The sequence below is a fragment of the Harpegnathos saltator genome, unplaced genomic scaffold (assembly GCF_003227715.2).
Source record: "Harpegnathos saltator strain DR-91 unplaced genomic scaffold, Hsal_v8.6 scaffold826, whole genome shotgun sequence".
NCBI classification, from domain to species: Eukaryota; Metazoa; Arthropoda; class Insecta; order Hymenoptera; family Formicidae; genus Harpegnathos; species Harpegnathos saltator.
Window position 1 is genome coordinate 10854 of NW_020230678.1, and position 20714 is coordinate 31567.

The window sequence follows — 20714 nt, forward strand, 5'->3', positions numbered from 1 at the left end:
TTGAGCTCGCTAAAACCGAATCCGATGTCGGATTTTGCAAATTCAAGATGACCGATTCAAGATAGCGGCCGATATTTAAGAATAACAAGAATTGGATCTCATTTAAGGAGTTGTTGAAGTCATTTCTGAAATTGAATCCGACGTTGGATTTTACAAATTGCAGATGACCGATCCAAAATGGCGCCCGATATTGCGGAATTACCAACAATCGGAGTGTGACCTCGTACGTAACGTAAAATCTCACTCTTCACATTATGAGGGGGGAGTAAAAGTATGTGTTTCCAGCCTAAAAAATTAATTGACCTTGATATGACTGACACATAACCTTAAGAACAAGGTCAAGGTTGAAAACGTCATATCCGAACGTAAAATTTTTCAATCTTAACACTTTTAAGTCAAAAGTATGGATTTTCAGTCCTAAAAAGTCCGGTTTGACCTCAATAATAATCTTGACCTTAATAATAATCTTGAAATAACTCATGACCTGGAGAATAAGGGTAAGGTCACGGCTCAATGTCCCTCGTTGACCTCTACATTCTTATTCTTATGCGTAACATTGCTCCTTAGCAGGCGCATTTTCGAAGATATTCGCGTTTTCAGCTTAAAACAAGCTTAGACCTTTATGTAGTCCTCAGAGGTCAAATTTGGAAATGTTTAAGGTCATGTTCAAACGTAAAATTTTCCGCTCTTTTCATTTCTAGGGTCAAAAGTATGGGATCCCATTAAAAAAATTGAATGACCTTCAAGGTCATTGTCGAGGTCAAATCCAAGGTTACCGTCAGATAGCCAGGAAAAAATTATAAAAATCCAGTGCTTCGCATTTTTTCTAGGACTCATATTTTTCGAGTTATTCTGCTCTTCCGGGACTTTTATAACACCCTGTATATTATGGGACTTATTCGGCCACACATACCTTTACTTTGACTTGGTTCCCAAACCAGCAATAAATAAATATTTGCGTCAGCATACAACACGTGTACATAATTAACAAAACATGATCTGTATTCGATGATGGATTAGTCAGTTGATATAAATTAGAACAAATGACCATTGTACTTGCTATGAACTGAAATCCAATTATTTGATTAAATCTCATGTTAACCAAACGTATAAACCTGCAATTAAATTGTCATTTTTATCTGTGATACTTTTTATTATTTTATTTTCATCTATGATACTTTTTTATTACAAGTTAAATAAAATATCTATTACAACGAAAAATTACAACTTGAAAAACATTTAGAAACTTCAGTCTACTTCAATAACTTGATATTCTGTTGCTGCAACTAACTCGTAAATTCTGTTGTGATGACATATGCAGTAGCCAATGGTAACATAATTGTCTGAAATTCTATTTAGACGATATTCTAAGATCTCGAGTTGGCAACACAAGTGCATTAGGAATCCGCATAGAAGCGCATCGCAAGCAACGTTCACGGTTGCGCAATGATATGTGCTTATCATTTGCTGAGCATATGTAAAGCAAAATATTGCATAGGACGAAAAATCATACGGCACCCATTCTCTGTACGTTAATTTTCTTTGCCTGAAGTCGGTGAGCAAGGACGTCAGAGCAATAAATGTGCACGTCGTCTCAATGAGAATCGCATAGCGTAATGTGTTATTTCTGGAATATAGCTCAGAAAACATTGTTATATATCTGTATTATTTCTAATAATCGATTTTAGAAATGGCAAATGTAAACCAACATTTGTGTAACTAATTAAAATTTGTGTTATTAACAATTGTGATCGATGTAAAAATCCACATAAACAATATTTAAGGCATACACAAATGTCATATCGACTAACGTTGGCATCCAGACAGCACCGGATATCCAATGGATGTACGTTTCACGTCCAATTTATGTCCGTATATCCGATTTAGGTCCGTGGACATAAATTGGACGTAACAAGGATATCCTTATTTGGACATCGGACTTGTAGGACGTCCGATGTACATCCATCGGTCGTTCATGTCCGAAGTTGTGACAAACGTATATCCAATGGACACGTCTTTTGTAAATGGAAAGAAAATGGACATATAACGGATGTCCAGTGGACGTCCGTGTGCTATCTGGGCATATATAAGGGCAGTTTGAAAAATTCGCGGCCTGACACATATATGGCATTAGAAACTGTCAAACTATAATTGTATTGAAAAGTGGCATCCCTGATATAAACCCATGTAAAATTTTATTCCGATCTGTCAAGTCATTTGAGTAATAGCACCAGTTTAATATTGACATGTCATTGCCTTTTTTAAAATGGAAAAATTGAATATCGTGCAGTGATTAAATTCTTTGTTTTGGATGGTTTAACACCAACAGAAATTCATCCGAAATTGTTAAAAGTGTATAAGGATGCATCGTCTTCACTTTCCGCTGTGAAAAAATGGGCTGCTTTTTTTAAATCTGGTCGTACAAGCCTCGAAGATGATCCACGCGAAGGTTGTTCAAAAACTGCTACAACACCACAAAACATTCAACAAGTCCATGATATGGTGTTAGATGATCGGCGAGTGAAAATGCGTGAAATAGCTGAGGCCATAGGTATCTCAAAAGAACGAATTGGAAATATTTTGCATGAAGAATTACATATGAAAAAGCTTTGTGCAAGATGAGTGCCGCATTTGCTAACAATTGATAAAAAACGCATTCGAATGCGTATTTCTCAAGCGTGTTTGGATCGTTTTAAGCAAACTAAAATGGATTTCAAGCGTCGTTTTATAACTGTTGATGAAACTTGGATCCACCACTATACACCAGAGCGAAAAGAACAGTTGAAACAATGGATTGAAGCCTGTGGACATGCACCAAAGAAGGCAAAGACGGTTTCATCAGCAAGAAAGTTTATGGCAACAGTTTTGGAATTACAAAGGTGTTTTGTTGATCGATCATCTTCAGAAAGATAAAACGATTAACTTCTGAATATTATTGTAACCTTTTGGATCTATTGGATGCAAAAATTCGTGAGAAAAGACCTGCTTTAAAGAAGAAAAGAATCGTTTTCCATCAAAACAATGCACGTGTTCACACAAGTGTTTTGACAATGGCAAAATTCAACGAATTAAAATATGAATTGCTTGAACATCCAGCGTATTCACCAGATTTGGCTCCCTCTGACTATTATCTGTTTCCAAACCTGAAAAAATTCCTGGCTAGAAAGCATTTTACATCAAATGACGAAGCTATTGCAGCCGTGGATGGATATTTTGCAGACCTTCCGGAATCACACTTTAATAATGTTATTGAATTATTAGAAAAATGTTGGAATAAATGTATTGAAGTTTTAGGAGATTATATTGAAAAATAAAATATTTCGCGGCAAAAAAATTTTCTTTCATTGTTAGCCCGAGAACTTTTCAAACTGCCTACGTATCTTAGAGAATGAGCATAATGCAAGCTTGCAAACATAAGAAGTATACGAGATAATGTTATTCTTTTCATATCTTATTATGGAGAATGTTAATGTTATATGAAAATGTTAATTTAACTTCATGATAATTAATTTGAATTTATTACAAATTAGAATGATTATATATATTCATTACGGAATATTCTATATTTTCTTTTTAGTAATGATATACAAGATGTCCCGTTTTAAATAAGCCGGGCAAAAATTTCGAAAAATATAAAAGATACTAACAAGGAAGATGTCCGCGAAATGTGTGTCTCCGATTTCGACAAAAGGAAGAGGGTCCCTAAGGCCTGTTTTCGGCACCCTTCAAAATTGGACCAAAATGGCTGGAATCACTTCCTTATACCTTGGAAGTAATATTTAGTCAATTCCAGCCTAAACGGAAGTATTTAGAATGTATACTTCAAGTATATATGGTGCATCAGCGCGCCAGTATCAAGCATTTTTTTGGAAAACTAAGCGTTTCTGAGAAAAATGTTTCAAATAAAAGTTATATGGTTTCAAGGGGGACATAAGATAGTGTCATTGGTTTGACCTTGAATAGTCATTTGAAGATCACGTGAATATCGATTTCAATATTTTATATAGAACCTCCTATTTTTACATATCTTGTAGCTTATCTCGAGAGCTTTCCAAAACACTTATAACTAAGTCATTTTTCATTAAGTACTTTGCGAGTTATGAGGCTTCTTACAGATAGATTTGTAGAAACGTTACTTAAGGAGATCCGAGATTGAAATCATATTATTTATTCTTGTTGATTCTCCACACGTGAACAGTAAAATCGTAAACGTAATTTTCCTTTAAGAAGCCATGTAGAGTGGGGTGTTGGATTTACGTGAGTCCCCTTGCCTGTCACTTTTTATCAATTATCAATCCACGCTTAACAAAAACCCGAAGTTTAGCCAGGGAAGGTACAACAACAAACGGCGACTTAGCTTTACAGATAATGCATTTATGTGTCATAGATGGTCTACTAAAAGGAATAGTTATTGTTTCGTTTGCAGGAACATTAATATTTTCTGCCATATTGAAAACGTCTAATTATAAATTGCAATTCACTGTAGAATAAATCTGAATAATTATGCAAGATTAAAAACTAAAGAAGAAGAAAAAATAAAGAAGAAAAACTCAAAAATAACAAGATGTCTTTTTGCGTAATAAGAAAATCTCGAGAAGCAGCTCTGACAAGAACTAGTTTTATTTTTATCGTAACCAGGTCCCTGGGTACGCGCAAACACGCATTTTGTGTATCTCTGACATTAAAATGTGAGATCGGGTCCGATATAAGGCCATGGACATAAGCAGAACTTGGTCTATTGAATTAAAAGCTTAAGGGATCGTAGTTGCTCAAAAAGATGCATACAGTTCTTAAAACAGTTCTTTTCAAAACTTCGTATTTAGCCTTGCGGCAGAAAATACGCATGTCATTTCTTTCAGAAATATTTGTAATTAGTGTTTCTACGTGATCTACGATAGTGTTTTGGAAAGCTCTCGAGATAAGCTACATGATATATAAAAATAGGGGGTTCTATATAAAATATTGAAATCGACATTCACGTGACCTTCAAATGATTATCCAAGGTCAAACCAATGACACCATCTTATGTCCCCCTTGAAACCATACAACTTTTATCTGAAACATTTTTCTCAGAAACGCTTAGTTTTCCAAAGAAATGCTTGATACTGGCGCGCTAATGTACCATGTATACTTGAAGTATACATTCTAAATACTTCCATTTAGGCTGGAATTGACTAAATATTACTTCCAAGGGTATAAGGAAGTGATTCCAGCCATTTTGGTCCAATTTTAAAGGGTGCCGAAAACAGGCTTTAGGGACCCTCCTCCTTTAGCATATTTATAGAATAGCTAAAAATAAAAGACCCGTGTTTTTTTTTGGCAATAGCGCAGGTTTAAGGGATGAAGCTACCTCTCAAAATTTCATCCCCTTTATACTATCTCGATAACTATTGCAGATAAAAAAAACTTTTTAAACAAAAATTGTATAGTTTTTATGAAAAATAAAATAGGCTTGGCTAAAATAAAAAAGTGTTTTTAATAATTAACAAAATGACCATATCAGGTAATTAATTAATTAATTAATTAAATTCACTATATAGAAGGAAAAGTTAATATTTTTCATTCTGAATCCATCCAAATATACTGTTTTATATTTAAATTATACGGGCATTGCAATTTTATAAGCGGAAGTGACACCATATGCAGGGTGCTTGGTAACATGTATAAGCGCTTAATCGCTACATCGTCACGCAAATGGCAAACATCTGTTTACATCTTTTGAACGCATTTTAATTAATATAACAATATAAAATAATTCAGGAACTATTAACACATAAACGCGGGCCGCCGAACATTTTTTTCTGTTCGTAACATATATACAGGGTGAGTCAATTAAAGTGTTACAGATTTATATCTTGGAAATGAATAATTTTAGAGAAAAATGTTTCAGACAAAAGTTGTATGGTGTCAAATGGAACATAAGAAGGTATCATTGATTATGCCTTGATTAGCCATTTGAAGGTTACGTAAAGGTCACCAACAATTTTTCAAATAGAACGCCCTACTTTTTTTGGCATATTCTTATAACGTATTTCAAGAGCTTTCCAAAACACTACAACAGAGTATTTTTTTGTTAAGTATATCCCGAGTTATGAAGCTTCAAATTTACAGTATCGTCGGCATTAGCATTACCCAAGGTGTACCGCGTGGAGGTTGCACGATAGGATTTACACCTCTTGTGTGCGTGTATGTGTGTGTGTGTGTGTGTGTGTGTGTGTGTGCGTGTGTGTGTGTACGTGTATTTGTGTGTGTATGTGTGCGTATGTGTGCGCGCGTGTTCGCACGCACACACACACACACATACACACATACAAAGATGTGTAAATCCGACCATGCAACCTCCACGCGGTACACTTTGGATAATGCAAATGCCGGCGGTACTGCAACTTTGAAGCTTCATAACTCGGGATGTACTTAACAAAAAAATACTTTGTAGTAGTGTTTTGGAAAGCTCTTGAAATACGTTATAAGAATATGCCAAAAAAGTAGGGCGTTCCATTTGAAAAATTGTTGGTGACCTTCACGTAACCTTCAAATGGCTAATCAAGGTCTAATCAATGATACCTTCTTATGTCCCATTTGACACCATATAACTTTTGTCTGAAATATTTTTCTCTAAAATTATTCATTTCCAAGATATAAGTCTGTAACACTTTAATTGACTCACCCTGTATATTCCACATCACATTACTTTTAAATATATTTAATATAACAGATGAGAAAAGTATGCATGTGAGTTTATATTGACATATTATACACATACGTATATAGAAACATTATAATTTTTAATATTTGTCAATGTCCAGGTACGTCTCTTGCTCCACAATAAATACGGTGTCTTCTACATATCGTGCTGTATAATATTCAATAAATTATCTTTCAATTTTTCATAAATATTCACCGGCGTATCTTGCTTGTCTTCTATATTAAACAAGGCTAGAAGCAACGTGATAACATTAAACAGATTAATATACACCATTTGTTTCGTACGAAAGTATTTTTTTACCATGCATCGTTCTCGTATATATGAAAGTGATTTTTAGAGTACATTTCCTTGAACCGAATCCCGTTATTAGTTTTGACTGAAATTCAGATTCAAAAAAGTTATGGTGTAGTTTTTGTAAAAAAGTTGGAAATTTTCATGATTTTTTTGAATATTAACAATTTTTGCATGGGAAAGACATTCAGATATTGCTGCAAAAAGAAAGTATCACTTCAAAAATGTTCAAGCTTTTAGATGAATGAGTTAGCGAATCAAAATTCAAGATGGCGAATTCAAAATGGCGGCCTGAATGTGAATATTTCAATATTTATTGAACTTTTGATGAATAACAAATATTTCTCTAATATATCCGTCTCAAATTTCATATTCATTGTATCATACTAAGAAATGACAATTAGTCATAAGAGGTAGAATTTTTGCAACGAATTTTCAATATAGCGGCCAGGATAACGGAGGGAGATTTGAAAATTTTATCAATTTTGGTCAAAATCCGTACCTAGGAGTTTTTCGAATTGCTGATTACGAATTTACACTCAGAATTATGAAATTCAATATGGCGAAACCAATATCCCAGTAAGCAAAATGCTAACAGAATGCGCGCAGATTGACGCCAATTTTGATCAGATCTCCAGATCAAAACCATAGCCATCTGTGTCCTCATTAAGCTCATGTTTTGTCGACAGGACCTGTATGACAGGCCGTGCGAGCAGATTGTCGGCAGAAACCGCGCAGGTCCTGCTGCCAAACTATACGTAGAGTCTGTGCGTAGAGTTTGCTCAGTTTCTGCCGTCAAATTACTGCAAGTCTTGCGCGGTTTTTGCTACAAATCTGCCGTCAAATATCTTACAAAAGGATCTGGTGCATATTTGACCGCAGATTGGCGGCATAATTTGATATAACAAATTCTGCGTTAAATTTGTTGCCTATTTGCCATCAAACTATGATAGCAGGTTTTGTTCGAAATCTGCTCGCGCAGGTTTGGCTATCTGGGTATGGGTGGACAAGCATATGTATGATAATAAAGGTTTTTTCTGCATGAGTCTGAGAAATTGGTTTCAAAATCTACATATAGTGTTGTGTATAAATACTGAATGGTGAGGTATTGGCAAAGCATTCGTTTGATGTAAAATTTTCAATGTGATGCAACAAGATGCAACAAGATGCAACATTATTTCAAATGTACAGATGTTTCTTCCAACACGCTTATCCCCTTTCACTGCTTAGGATTTTATATGATAATTGTGTTTGATAAAAATACAGTTCTTTATTTGCGGTATGATGATTATTAGACGTTCGATAGACGTTCGAGAGACATTCGAGAGACGTTCGAGAGACGTTCGATAGACGTTCGATAGACGTTCGATAGATGTTCGATAGTAATTGCGGGATCCAGGTTCGATAGTAATCGCGGGGCCTAGGTTCGAGCCTACCTACATCCCGGCACGTTTTTCTCCGGACATGTGCGTGACGTCATAGCCGCCATCTCTTACCCGTAAACGTGACGTCTACTAGCAATAGGTGACGGTGGTCTAGGACAGTGCCCGGAATTACTTGCACGATCGGGCCGATTTCTGAGAGCTACGCCTCCTTACTTCCCCTTACCGCTCCAGCCCGCACGGCGGACCTAGAAACTGACAGTCGCGAGGCGCTGTCTCAGGCACGTCACATGAGACAGTCACGAAATTATTATGTAAACGTAAACGACGGTTCCTTATCTGAAAAAACTCTTGTGGCTTCGTATAAAATTTCTCATATGATAGCGAAACATTCAAGACCATTCTCCGATGGCAACTTTGTAAAAAATTGTATTATTGAAGCAGTCAATGCATTTGGAGGTTCCTTAGATATTAAAGATGTTTGTAATATTTCTCTCAGCGGAAAAACTGTTGCGTCGAGAATCGCGAATATCGCGAGTTGCATAAAAGACAAACTACAATCTCTCTTGGCAACCTGTTCTTATTATTCTCTATGTCTCGATGAAAGCATCGATAATCGACACATGAGTCAATTAAGTATTTTTGCTCGAATTATACAAGCAGATTTTTCATGTGTCGAGGAGCTCTTAGATTTCGTCCCTTTGCATGGCACAACGACAGGTGCCGATATTTTTACCGCTGTCGAAGCAACTCTTCATAAATTTCATATCGACTTCTCCAAATGTTCAGCTATTGTTACTGATGGTGCAAAAGCAATGACTGGCACAAAAATAGGATTATTCGGTCAATTAATTAAAACAACGAAATTTAACAATTCCTATGATCCATTGCATTATTCACCGAGAAGCATTATGCGGAAAAGCTGTCAAAATATGCAACGGAATGCAAATGATAACAAAAATCATTAATTTCATTAAAGGTGGTCACAAATTCCTGTGTCACCGAAAATTTCAGCAATTTCTCGCAGATCATAACGCTGCCTATACGGACGTGCCACTATATTGTGAAGTCCGTTGGCTTAGTGCTGGTAAATGTTTAGAGAAGTTCTTTGCGATAAGAAAAGAAATCTTTCTTTTCCTGCAAGAACAATCTACTTCGAAATGCGAAGAATTCAAAGCTTTTCTCTCCGACGTAGAGTCACTTTCCGAACTCGCAATCATAACAGATTTAACAAATCATCTAAATTCGTTAAATTTGAAGCTGCAAGAGGCTAATCAAAATATTTCTCAATTAGTTAGTACTATAGACTCCTTTCAGAGAAAATTAATAATATTAAAAAATCATTTAGTACAAGAAGTTTTCCACTTTCTTCCTAGCTGTCAAATTCTTGCAAAGGAATATGACATTTCAATTAACTTCAAACAACATACTCTGATTTTCTTAACTCCTTAATAAATGAATTTGAAACGCGTTTTGCGGATATTACAATACTTCGGGATGATTTAATTCTTTTTGAAAATCCTCGCACTGTTCATATTGAAGATCAGAAGTTAGAATTTCAGGAAGAACTGTGCCGTTTACAAACAGATATTTCTCTGAAAGCGCGACCGGAAAGTGGAATAGAATTTTTTAAAATTTTAAAGCCATGTTCTTATCCCAATCTCATAAATTTTGCACTTCGTATTTCTTCTATGTTTGGTTCTACATATTTATGTGCGTGCTCCTTTTCTAAGATGAAATATATAAAAACAGATAAACGTTCTTCTTTAAATGATGCATCCTTATCCTCATTGATGCAAACAAGCACCTCTAATATTAATGTAGATATCTCGTCGCTTATTCAGTCGCACAAAAGGATTAGGAAATCGGTTTGATACATTCGTCTTCTTTTCAATTTCTCTTTCTCGATCAAAATTATTTTTCTTCTTCAGTGGAATAGGCCTACAGGGGATACGACTTAAAAAAAAACGCGTTGGCAATAGTACCTCATGGGTGACGTGGAAACCTATTGTTTTTTTATAATATAGAAAACCTATACTTTGTACTTATAATAATATTAATACATTAATACTGTATATTATAGTTATATTAAGAATATTACTTATATTAATATTTCTATTAATATATATTTATATTAATATTAAGACTATATTATATTAGTAAACTATAAAAAATGCCTATGGAGTTGTTTTAATAAATAAATTTGTTTCAGCTATGTTAAACTGTGAAGCGTCTCATGTGACTGTCTCATGTGACGTGCCTGAGACAGAGCCTCGCGACTGTCAGTTTCTAGGTCCGCCGTGCGGGCTGGAGCGGTAAGGGGAAGTAAGGAGGTGTAGCTCTCAGAAATCGGCCCGATCGTGCAAGTAATTCCGGGCACTGGTCTAGGAGGTTGGAGCGTTCGATAGTAGCCGCAGGACCCAGGTTCGAGTCTAGCAACGCATCCGGCACGTTTTTCTCTTGTGAGGTCATCATACTCACTATAAGGACCTTTACTTAGACGTCTACTAGCAACAGGCGACAGTGGTCTAGGAAGTTCGAACGTTCGATAGCAACCGCGGGGCCCAGGTTCGAGTCTAGCAGCAACACCCAGTACGCTTTTTCTTTCGTGACGTCACGGCCGCCATCTTGCTAATAGAATAAAAAATTCTGGGAAGGAGGGAGGGTATCAATAAAGAGGGGGTATCAATAAAGAAGGAAGGTATTGATAAAGAGGGGGTATCAATAAAGAGGGGGTATGAACAAAGAGGGGAGGGTATTAATTAAAATATTTAATTAATAAAAACGTATTTTGCATAATTAATTTGCAATTTGGGTTAGAACCCGTTGTCTATCTACTTGAGTAGATCTTCCATTCCGACCATTCCGACCGTACCGGGAAGGTCTACAAGGTCCATCGAATCACGCTCGCCCGAGAGATCGTCTCGCGATGAGCTTAGCTACAGCGAAACTCTGTGCCACATTGGAGGTTTACCCATTACCGTCCGTCTGGAATTAATAGCATTTACAAGGAGAGTGTCACAACTGTCCCTCACCGATTTGAATGAGCTTCGGATATATTGTAGAGCAAAGCTCGGCAAAATGTGCACGCGACGACCGATTTTCGACTATTTCCGCCCACCGCTATTCCCTTTACCTCGCCGCTCCGCGCGCTGCCTACAAGCCGCTCGAGCCTCAGGAGCGTGTTTCCAATAGTTTTCATGTCACCCATGAGGTATTATTGTTGATGCGTTTTTTTAAGTGGTATCTCCAGTAGGCCTCTTCATTTTTCAAAAATGAAAAAATGATTTATAAAAAATGAGAAGTGTTCTTCTTTAAGCGACGAATCCTTACCACGTCTTATACGGCTCGCTACATGCAATATCCAAATTGACGTTTCCACTCTTACCAATAAAAGACGAAAATCGAATTGAATATTCTTCATTTAACATATTTTATTTTGCTTCAGTTCAATTAGTTATGGGTTGTTACAGTCATCAGTGGATTAGGCTTACTGGGGATACCACTTAAAAAAAAACGCGTCAACAGTAGTACTTTATGGGTAACGTGGAAACTATTGGAAACACGCTCCTGAGACTCGAGCGGCTTGTAGGCAGCACGCGGAGCGGCGAGGTAAAGGGAATAGCGGTGGGCGGAGATAGTCGAAAATTGGCCGTCGCGTGCACATTTTGCCGAGTTCTGTTGTAGAGCATCTGTTGGAGAGCATCAAAAACTAAGGGATACATTTTTTTATATCGGCTTCGGAGCATGTTTAGGGAGTGAAACTACCCCTTGAAAAAAATAGTCGTTATCGTTTTTATCAAATATTTTATAAATTATAAGTCATATGAAAAAAAGTTTCAGACAATAGTTTTGCAATATTTTATGCTCTTTTTAACCATGTGTTCAGTTTTTTAAAATTTCAAATGTTGAACTACTCCCCCTTCCCTCTCGTTATTCTGGCAAAATTTTTAAGTTTTTGTAAGGGCAAAAATTGTAAAGCATTAAATCCATCCATATATAATATTAGAAAATGGTATTTAATATTTTGGACAAAACGCAATGAGAAAACTTCACGGTATATTACTGTGATAAAAAAATAAGGTGAATTTTTCATTTAAACTTCGCGGTTACTATAAAATAATGAAATTATATTTTGGTGGGTTGGTAGCACTGTCTTTGACATCTATGCAGAGTTTCATGTCAATATATTCAATTGCTGCAGAGCTATACGTGTTTTTGTAAACATACAAAAGTGAGTTTCTCGATTTTTACTATGTCTGATTTTGTTTAGCAAAGAACTTGCATTAAATTTTGTTTGCGGAATGAATATTCTGCCGCGGAGACGTTGAGGATGTTGCAGAAGGCCTTTGGTGATAAGGCTATATCGCAAGAAAATGTTCACAAGTGGTACAAAGACTTCAAAGAAGGCCGAGAACGAGTTCAAGACGAACAGCGTCCCAGACGACCATCAACATCTACCGATGAAAGCCACGTCAAGGAGATCAAAGATTTGCTGTTCGAAAATCGTCGATTGACAATTAGAGACCTTGCTGATGCTACGGGCATTTCATTTGGATCAACCCAAACCATTTTAAAAGATGTTTTGTGCCTCAAATGCGTCAAATTTCGATTGGTTCCAAAAACACTCAATTTTTTGGAAAAAAAGCGTCGCGTTGACATTTGTGAAACAATGATTTCTGACTACCAGGACACCATGAAACGCATCATTACGGGAGATGAGACTTGGATCTATGCATACGATCCGGAAACAACCGACCAATCGAGCGAATATCGTGAAAAGGTGAACCAAGACCGAAAAAACCGCGCCAAAGTCGCTTAAAAATCAAAGTCATGTCGACAGTTTTCTTCGATTATCGCGATGTTGTGCATTATGAATTTCTTCCACCAGGCCAAACTGTTAACAAGGAATATTATTTGAGTGTTATGCGTCGTTTGCGTGAAGCTATTCGCCCCAAGAGGCCAGAATTATGGGCAGACAATTTTTGGTTTTTGCACCACGATAATGCACCGTCCCACACTGCATTGGTTCTTCGAGAACATTTCGCCAAAAATTCGACCCATATTGTTCCACAATCACCGCATTCGCCTGATTTAGCACCGTGCGACTTCTGGCTGTTCAACAAACTCAAAAGACCGCTCTGGGGACACCGTTTCGACTCGATTGAGGAGATAAAAGCCGAATCGAAGAAAGTATTGAAGGCTATCCCGGAAAAAGACTTCTCTGACTGTTTCGAAGATTGAAAAAAACGTTGGCATAAGTGCATTGTGTCGTACGGGGAATACTTTAAAGGCGATGAAATTGATTTGATTGATTGATTTGAATTTGATGAAATTGATTTGATGAAATTGAATTGATTTGATTGGAAGAATAAATAAAGATTTTTCATTTTATATACAAATTCACCTTATTTTCTGATGACAGTAGTATGTGCCGCGCTGCCCGAGTAGATAGATATTGTAGGTAGGTATGCTGTGATATTTTTCTGCAATTGCACTATGCTTCGTGATTATTTGTGCATATTTTCTTATGCTATAATTAATTGTAATGATATGATATTAATCTCACGATGCTCGATTGTGTTAATGATTTTCTATATGTTAAATTATGAAGTTGTACACCAAGCTCTGCATGGCAACCTTCATGATTTCGACAAAAACAATAATACTAACAATTCAAAATCATGAACGTTGTCATATAATGTTCCATATGCAACTTCATAAAAGTTAGCGTATAGAAAATTATTAACACAATCGTGAGACCAGTCCTTTACACAAAATAAACATGTGAGGAGAGATAAATCGCATATATAACAACGTAGCAAATGCGTGTGAGGCGCGCTATTTGTACAGAAATTTCAAATGTATGTTTTCTGAATTATCTATCCATCATCAAAATACTCGATAGATTATAACGTACCATCCTGTTTACAAACAGAGTTTTCGAGATATATTTTAAGTCTTTCTGCCGTCTGGTACTCGTCACTCGTCCTTGATTTTTGAACGTGAACGCACGCTAATAATGGTCAATGTTTATTATATCTCTTATCGCACGCCAATAATAGTTATTGTTTATTATTGAACTACGTACTCGATTTCATTGTGATTGTCTGCGTTTGATTCAGTTGGTGAACGATTACTTTGTTGAAGTTGTTTTTCTTGGCGAATCTGCGTTGCTCCTTATTTTTGTTTAACCTACAGGTGAATCACGTTTGTTATCGAGGCCATTGGGCGCTGTAGGGTTTTTACTTTTCACACACAATACTTGCAAATAGCGGGGCTTCGGCGTTTACTGTTGCTGAGTAACGTTTATCTAGTCATGAAAACATTTAATTTTCGTTGACCGGATACGCTGACGGAATATTTTATAAATCCTTCATTGTTACAAATAAGGACTCTATACAGTGCGACGTTTTTCACCAAACGGCGTCGCCAATTATCCGCGCAAGATTTGCCGTCGCAAGGAAATTCCGCCGGTAGCGGGACACGGCAGGTCCGATCCGGCTCCCATCGTGTGTCGCTCAAAATACCACCAAATTTGTGGGCGCCAGGTACGGAGGCGGCCGTACCACCGATTCTCGCCAAAGTCACCAAAGTTCCGTCGGATCGCAATACCCGCTTCCCGCCCCGCGCGGGACCGACTAGCTCCCCGTTATTTAAGTCAGAGATGGGCGGGTTCTTGGAAAGAGATCGTGATCACTAACGTGGTCTCGTCTATTTGTCACATGCAATATATTTATAAATTATAAGTCGCAGCAGGCGAGAGGGCCAGCCGTCGCTCGCCCGTCCGTTCCGCGCGCATAAAGAGTTCGCCGGGTCGAGCCGCCGACGGCTTCGCCGTCCGACGGGCTCCGCCAAATATCGCCACCGCCACACGGTGGTTGGCCCCAACGTCTCGGACCGCGATCTCCGGAAGGAAGATCCGGCCATTCTCGCAATAGGCAAACAGGTCGTGTGAGTTTACGCAGCGGCTTCCTTTTTCTTGTTCGGCTCCATGGCTGCGGACATATTCGGCCCTTCGCCGCTCACTCGCCCTGGCCTGCTCTTGTCCACTCGGTTGCTCGTTCACTCTTCCACTCGTTCGTTCGTTCACTCTTTCCCTCGTTCATCCGTTCACTCGTTCGCTCGGTCGCTCGCTCGTTCGCTCATTCGTTCGCTTGGTCGCTCGCTGTTCGCTTGTCTTTTTCGCTCGCTCGCTTCGGGTCCCCGAGAGGAATAGGACGACTTCGTCTTGTCGTCGCGGGGACATCGGCTCGGAGGCCCTCCACTCGCGGGACCTCCCAGGGAGCCTTGCGCGATCCTGCCGCCGTGTCCCGCCGTCTTACCGAATCTCTTCCTTGCCGCGACCGCCGTCGCGTCCCACTTCGAATTCGCGAACACCCCGCTCGCACGGGGTTCAGCCGCCAATTACCGAATCTAGCTTAATTAATTACGCCATAACGGGCGCTCCAAGCTGCTACGTTACAACAGATAAGTTCCGAATAACACAAACTTACATATATGCACGATACAATTATAAAATATGTTATCTCCGCGATTCCCGAACTATCACACAAATGTCACGAATTATAATTTTTATATTTTACCATTGAAGAAAGTCGAAAAATCACGACTCGAACATACCTATGGATATTTGTAGATTTTAACTATGATTATTAAAAATAAATAATTGACGCACGATTAACAGCGTACTAGCTCAATTGTCTTTTTATTCTCGTTTGTTTTCTGAATCACATATTTGTGAAATTTATGTTTGTACTGCAATTTTACAGAAAAGTCAAAGTGAATAAAAAAGAGCAAGCGCGTTGTGCATGAAGTGCATTGAATATCTTGATAATATAACACAAAATTAAAAAAATATTAACCAGATATACTAATATGTTTATTGTAAGACATTATTATGTATGTGTGTGAATGAATTTTATATTATCGCTTAAATGTTATCAAATATGATTTTACCTATTTAGCGCATAATATAATTTAATAATATATTATAAAATTTAAGATTGACAATTATATATACAATTAGGGGCCTGTAAAATTTTAACGACAATTATAAAACGCGTATAACTAAACTAAGAAATGTTTTATATAATATTAATAAAAATTATTGAATCAATACGTATGAAAACGTATTCGATCATTAATTTGACAGAAATAAATTACTAACAAAAAAATTATCCCCTAAAATTTGAAACGCCAAGCTTCTAGCTTTCAGCTGGCTGGCGTCCAACTTTCAGCTTTCAACTGGGTAGCGTCCAGCTTTCAACTGGGTAGCGTCCAGCTTTCAGCTGGATAGCGTCCAGCTTTTATATTTCGTATTCATTATATAATATATATATAATATATAAAAAATATATATAATTCATTATATAAAATGAAACAAGCATACGATCAGAAATAATATAACTTAATGTTTTAAGAACATAATGGTATAATCTCATTATGCCCAGACATGTGTAAGTTTGGATTATGCAATATAAAACGTTAGAGATAATCGGTGTTTGTACAGGAATTTGATTAAAGTGACGAGAAAAGATGGTATAATAACGTTAATGTTCATACAAAAACGAAAAAAAATTTTGTTATAGTTTAACTTGTGTAAATATACGTAGCAAATTGTAATAAAGATGCCGAGAACGTAGCAAATGCATTAAACAATTTGTAGCATCTTTCAACTAAAAATAATATGACAATTAATAATGGTATGTGATAAGAGACATTTAACAGTAATAATGGTAAAACATTTGATTGCATAACAGCATCTCCATAAAAAGTCTTCGACCATACTCCATTATGCCCCGTGGTTTCATTATAGCCCAAGTTCCCCTATCATTCGGGAAATTGTTTAAATATAATTAAATAAAATAATATTTAATTTGACATAATTATATATGGTTATATATATAATCTCATATATAAATTATATCATCTTATGTATAAATATGTGTAATTATATATGATAATTTATATTAGGAGTACGAATAAGTTTCCACCGTTTGACAAAAGATGGCCCCACTAGAAGGTTATGTTGAAATTGTCAGATGTAAAACGTAATATCGTAAGTTTGGACATCTGGTAACAACATAACCTTGAAGTATTAGTGACTCCGTATCGGCATCACATAATTTTTTTCGTGCGAAAATGTCAAGTTTTGTGCCGAATAAGCGTCATTTGCGGGAACTTTTGATTTACTTCTTTAATTTGAAGAAATCTGCAGCTGAGACGCATCGATTGCTTGTAGAAGCATATGGTGAGACTGCTTTAAGTGAGAGAAGTTGTCGTGAGTGGTTTCAAAAGTTTAAAAACGGTGAATTTGACGTGGAAGACAAAGAACGTAGTGGAAGGCCGAAAGTGTACGAAGACATGGAATTGGAAGCATTGTTGGAGGAAGATTCGTGCCAAACGCAAGAAGAACTTGCACTTACATTAGAAGTGACTCAACAAGCAATTTCACATCGTTTAAAATCGTTGGGAATGATTCAAAAACAAGGAAATTGGGTTCCATATGAACTGAAGCCGAGAGACGTTGAACGCCGATTTTGCACATGTGAAATGCTGTTTGCCAGGCATAAAAGAAAGGGTGTTTTGCATCGTACAGTCACTGGTGATGAAAAATGGATTCATTACGATAACCCAAAGAAGAGAAAATCATGGGGACTACCTAACCTGGCCATGCTTCAACATCGACAACCAAACCGAATATTCATCGAAAAAAACTCATGCTGTGTATTTGGTGGGATCAGCTTGATGTGGTGTATTATGAGTTGCTCAAACCAAGTGAAACCATTACTGGAGCTCTCTACCGAACACAATTAATGAGATTGAGCCGAGCACTCGAGGAAAAACGCGTTCATTACTATTCCAGACACGACAAAATTATTCTCCTACATGACAACGCTCGGCCACATGTTGAAAAACCGGTCAAAACCTATTTGGAAACACTTAATTGGGAAGTCTTATCCCACCCGCCGTATTCAGACATTGCCTCTTCCGATTATCACTTGTTCCGGTCGATGGCACATGGCCTGTCTAAGCAGCGCTTTACATTGTATGAAGATACTACTATAAAAATTGGGTCGATTCGTGGATAGCCTCAAAAGATGAAGAGTTCTTCCGACGTGGTATCCGAATGCTGCCAGAAAGATGGGAAAAAGTAGTGGCTAGTGATGGACAATACATTGAATAAACATAATATACCGTTCTTTCACAATAAATTCCTAATTTTTGATAGAAAACGGCGGAAACTTATTTGTACTCCTAATATTTTATATCTTTATGTATAATAATATGCGAACATACTTTACATATAATTATAAATTATATATAACTATAAGTTGTACAATTATTTCTGAGCATTTATAATGCCGTGTATACAAAGCAGAGTCAACTGTACCGCAGTGCATCAAAAACAATTCATTTATACTTTATTTCTATAAATAAATTTTGTTTTCATTTCGCATGAAACAGACTCATGTAATCGTCATGCGCACTATAATTGGCTCATCTGATCGTATTGCACACTATGCAGACTATAAAAATGTCTGTAATATTTGAAAACGGGCAGTTCATTTCATGAGTTCATAGTGTAAAGAAGTGTGTTATACACTGTAACTTTGTGAAATTATTTAAGTATTTATTGTATTGTATTATTGTTTTACGCTTGTCACTCTTCATATTTATATTATTTAAATTATTATATACTTTGTGGAGTTATTAATATTATAATATACGGAAGACCGGAGCAGCATTAAACAATAGTTAAATTTTAATATTTTGTAGAATGATTCCATGTAACTCATGGAATGTTATACTGTTGCAATACGCAACATTCACTGTTCGTAACCTTCTACAAACTCCGATAACTTCGGAAGAAATGGAAGTGAAGGAGAAGATTGTAAATATGCTCACAAACATGGAAAATAAAATGGACATTCTAATAGAAGAGGAGAAAACACTTGATTTCTATGATACAAATGAGATCCCACAGGCGGAAAGAGTTGATTTGTTGGAATATGATGAAGATGAGGATTATCTTCCAGAAGAAGTTATTTGTACTGATGTGGAAGCAGAAATATCAAGTGATTATAAAAGGAAAGCTGTGGAATTCTGGAAGAGCGGTAAAATAAGACCAAGAACGATTGAAGGAGTTAGACGAAGGTACAAAATGTTACATCAATTCGATAATTACGACGATGGGAGGACCATATCAGTGCAGGTGATAGCAGAAATGAAAAATTAAAAGTAATTTCTGAATATACCATGGTACACTAAACCGTTTCGCTGAAGCACTTGAAAAAAGAGTCATTATTTATGATATTAACATTGCTCGATGGGCTAATGGAACACAAGAAGAGGAAAATATGCCTGGATTCATAGCATCACCTAGCTGGGTACAAAGATTCAAAAAGAAACATAATATTGTGTCTAGGAAAATAACCAAATTTGTCACGAAAAAATCCTTGTTATCCAAATCAGAGTTAGAAAATAAATGCGATACATTTATTACAAATGTCAAATATTATATTGATCGATACGGGGTGGAAAATATCTACAATTCAGATCAGAGTGGGTTCCAATTAGAACTTCACACCGGTCGTACCTTAGCACAAAAAGGTACAAAGAAAATAGAATCCGTAGTGCAATCTGTATCAGCAACCACACATAGTTATATCATACAGTCAACTATTTCTGCTGATGGTAGATTATTGTCGCTTCTGTTAATTGTATTAAAAGAACCAACAGGAATGTTCGGTCCACGAGTACAGGAAAATTTATTCAATGCTCCTAATATTTTTATAATGGCTTCTAAATCAGGTAAAATGACATCAGATTACACAGTTTGTCCCAGATCCAATGAGACTGATCTAAAAAAAATACAAAGCGTTTATTATTTTGATTTTTTATTTTTGTTTATTCAAAATAGTCTCCTTCTGAGTCAATACAGCGCTGGAAACGTTCAACAAATTTTTCGAAACATTTTTTATACTCATCGGCTGGAATGGCCTTTAGTATGGCGGTCGAAGTCTTTTGGATGACTGGGATGGTATCGAAACGATTTCCTTTCATCCTAATTTCAGTTTGGGAAATAGCCAGAAGTCGCACGGAGCCAAATCAGGTGAATACGGTGGATGATCAATAACAATGATGTCTTTGCAATGCTGAACTCTCCAATCTTTTTGGTCGTCTGTCAGAGTGTGTGGCACGAAGCGCGCACAGACCTTCCGTTTGCCCAAATCTTCGGTCAAAATTCGATAGACTGTGCTTTTCGTTATCCCAGTTTCTTCTTCGATGAGTCTTGCAGACACACAGCGGTCGCTTCGAAGAATTTCTTT

General features: G+C 36.8%; 1 protein-coding gene across 1 annotated transcript in view; it reads right to left on the bottom strand.

The window, feature by feature from the left end:
- Positions 1-510: 510 nt before the first annotated feature.
- The window catches only part of LOC109503680 (odorant receptor 46a-like), a 29515-nt gene continuing 9311 nt past the window's right edge, over positions 511-20714 (bottom strand). The window contains exons 2-4 of the mRNA XM_025306987.1: positions 1292-1627; positions 920-1115; positions 511-543 (exon numbers count right to left, since the gene is read on the bottom strand). Coding sequence (XP_025162772.1) covers positions 511-543; positions 920-1115; positions 1292-1627 — 565 coding nt within the window. The remainder of the gene's footprint in view (positions 544-919; positions 1116-1291; positions 1628-20714) is intronic.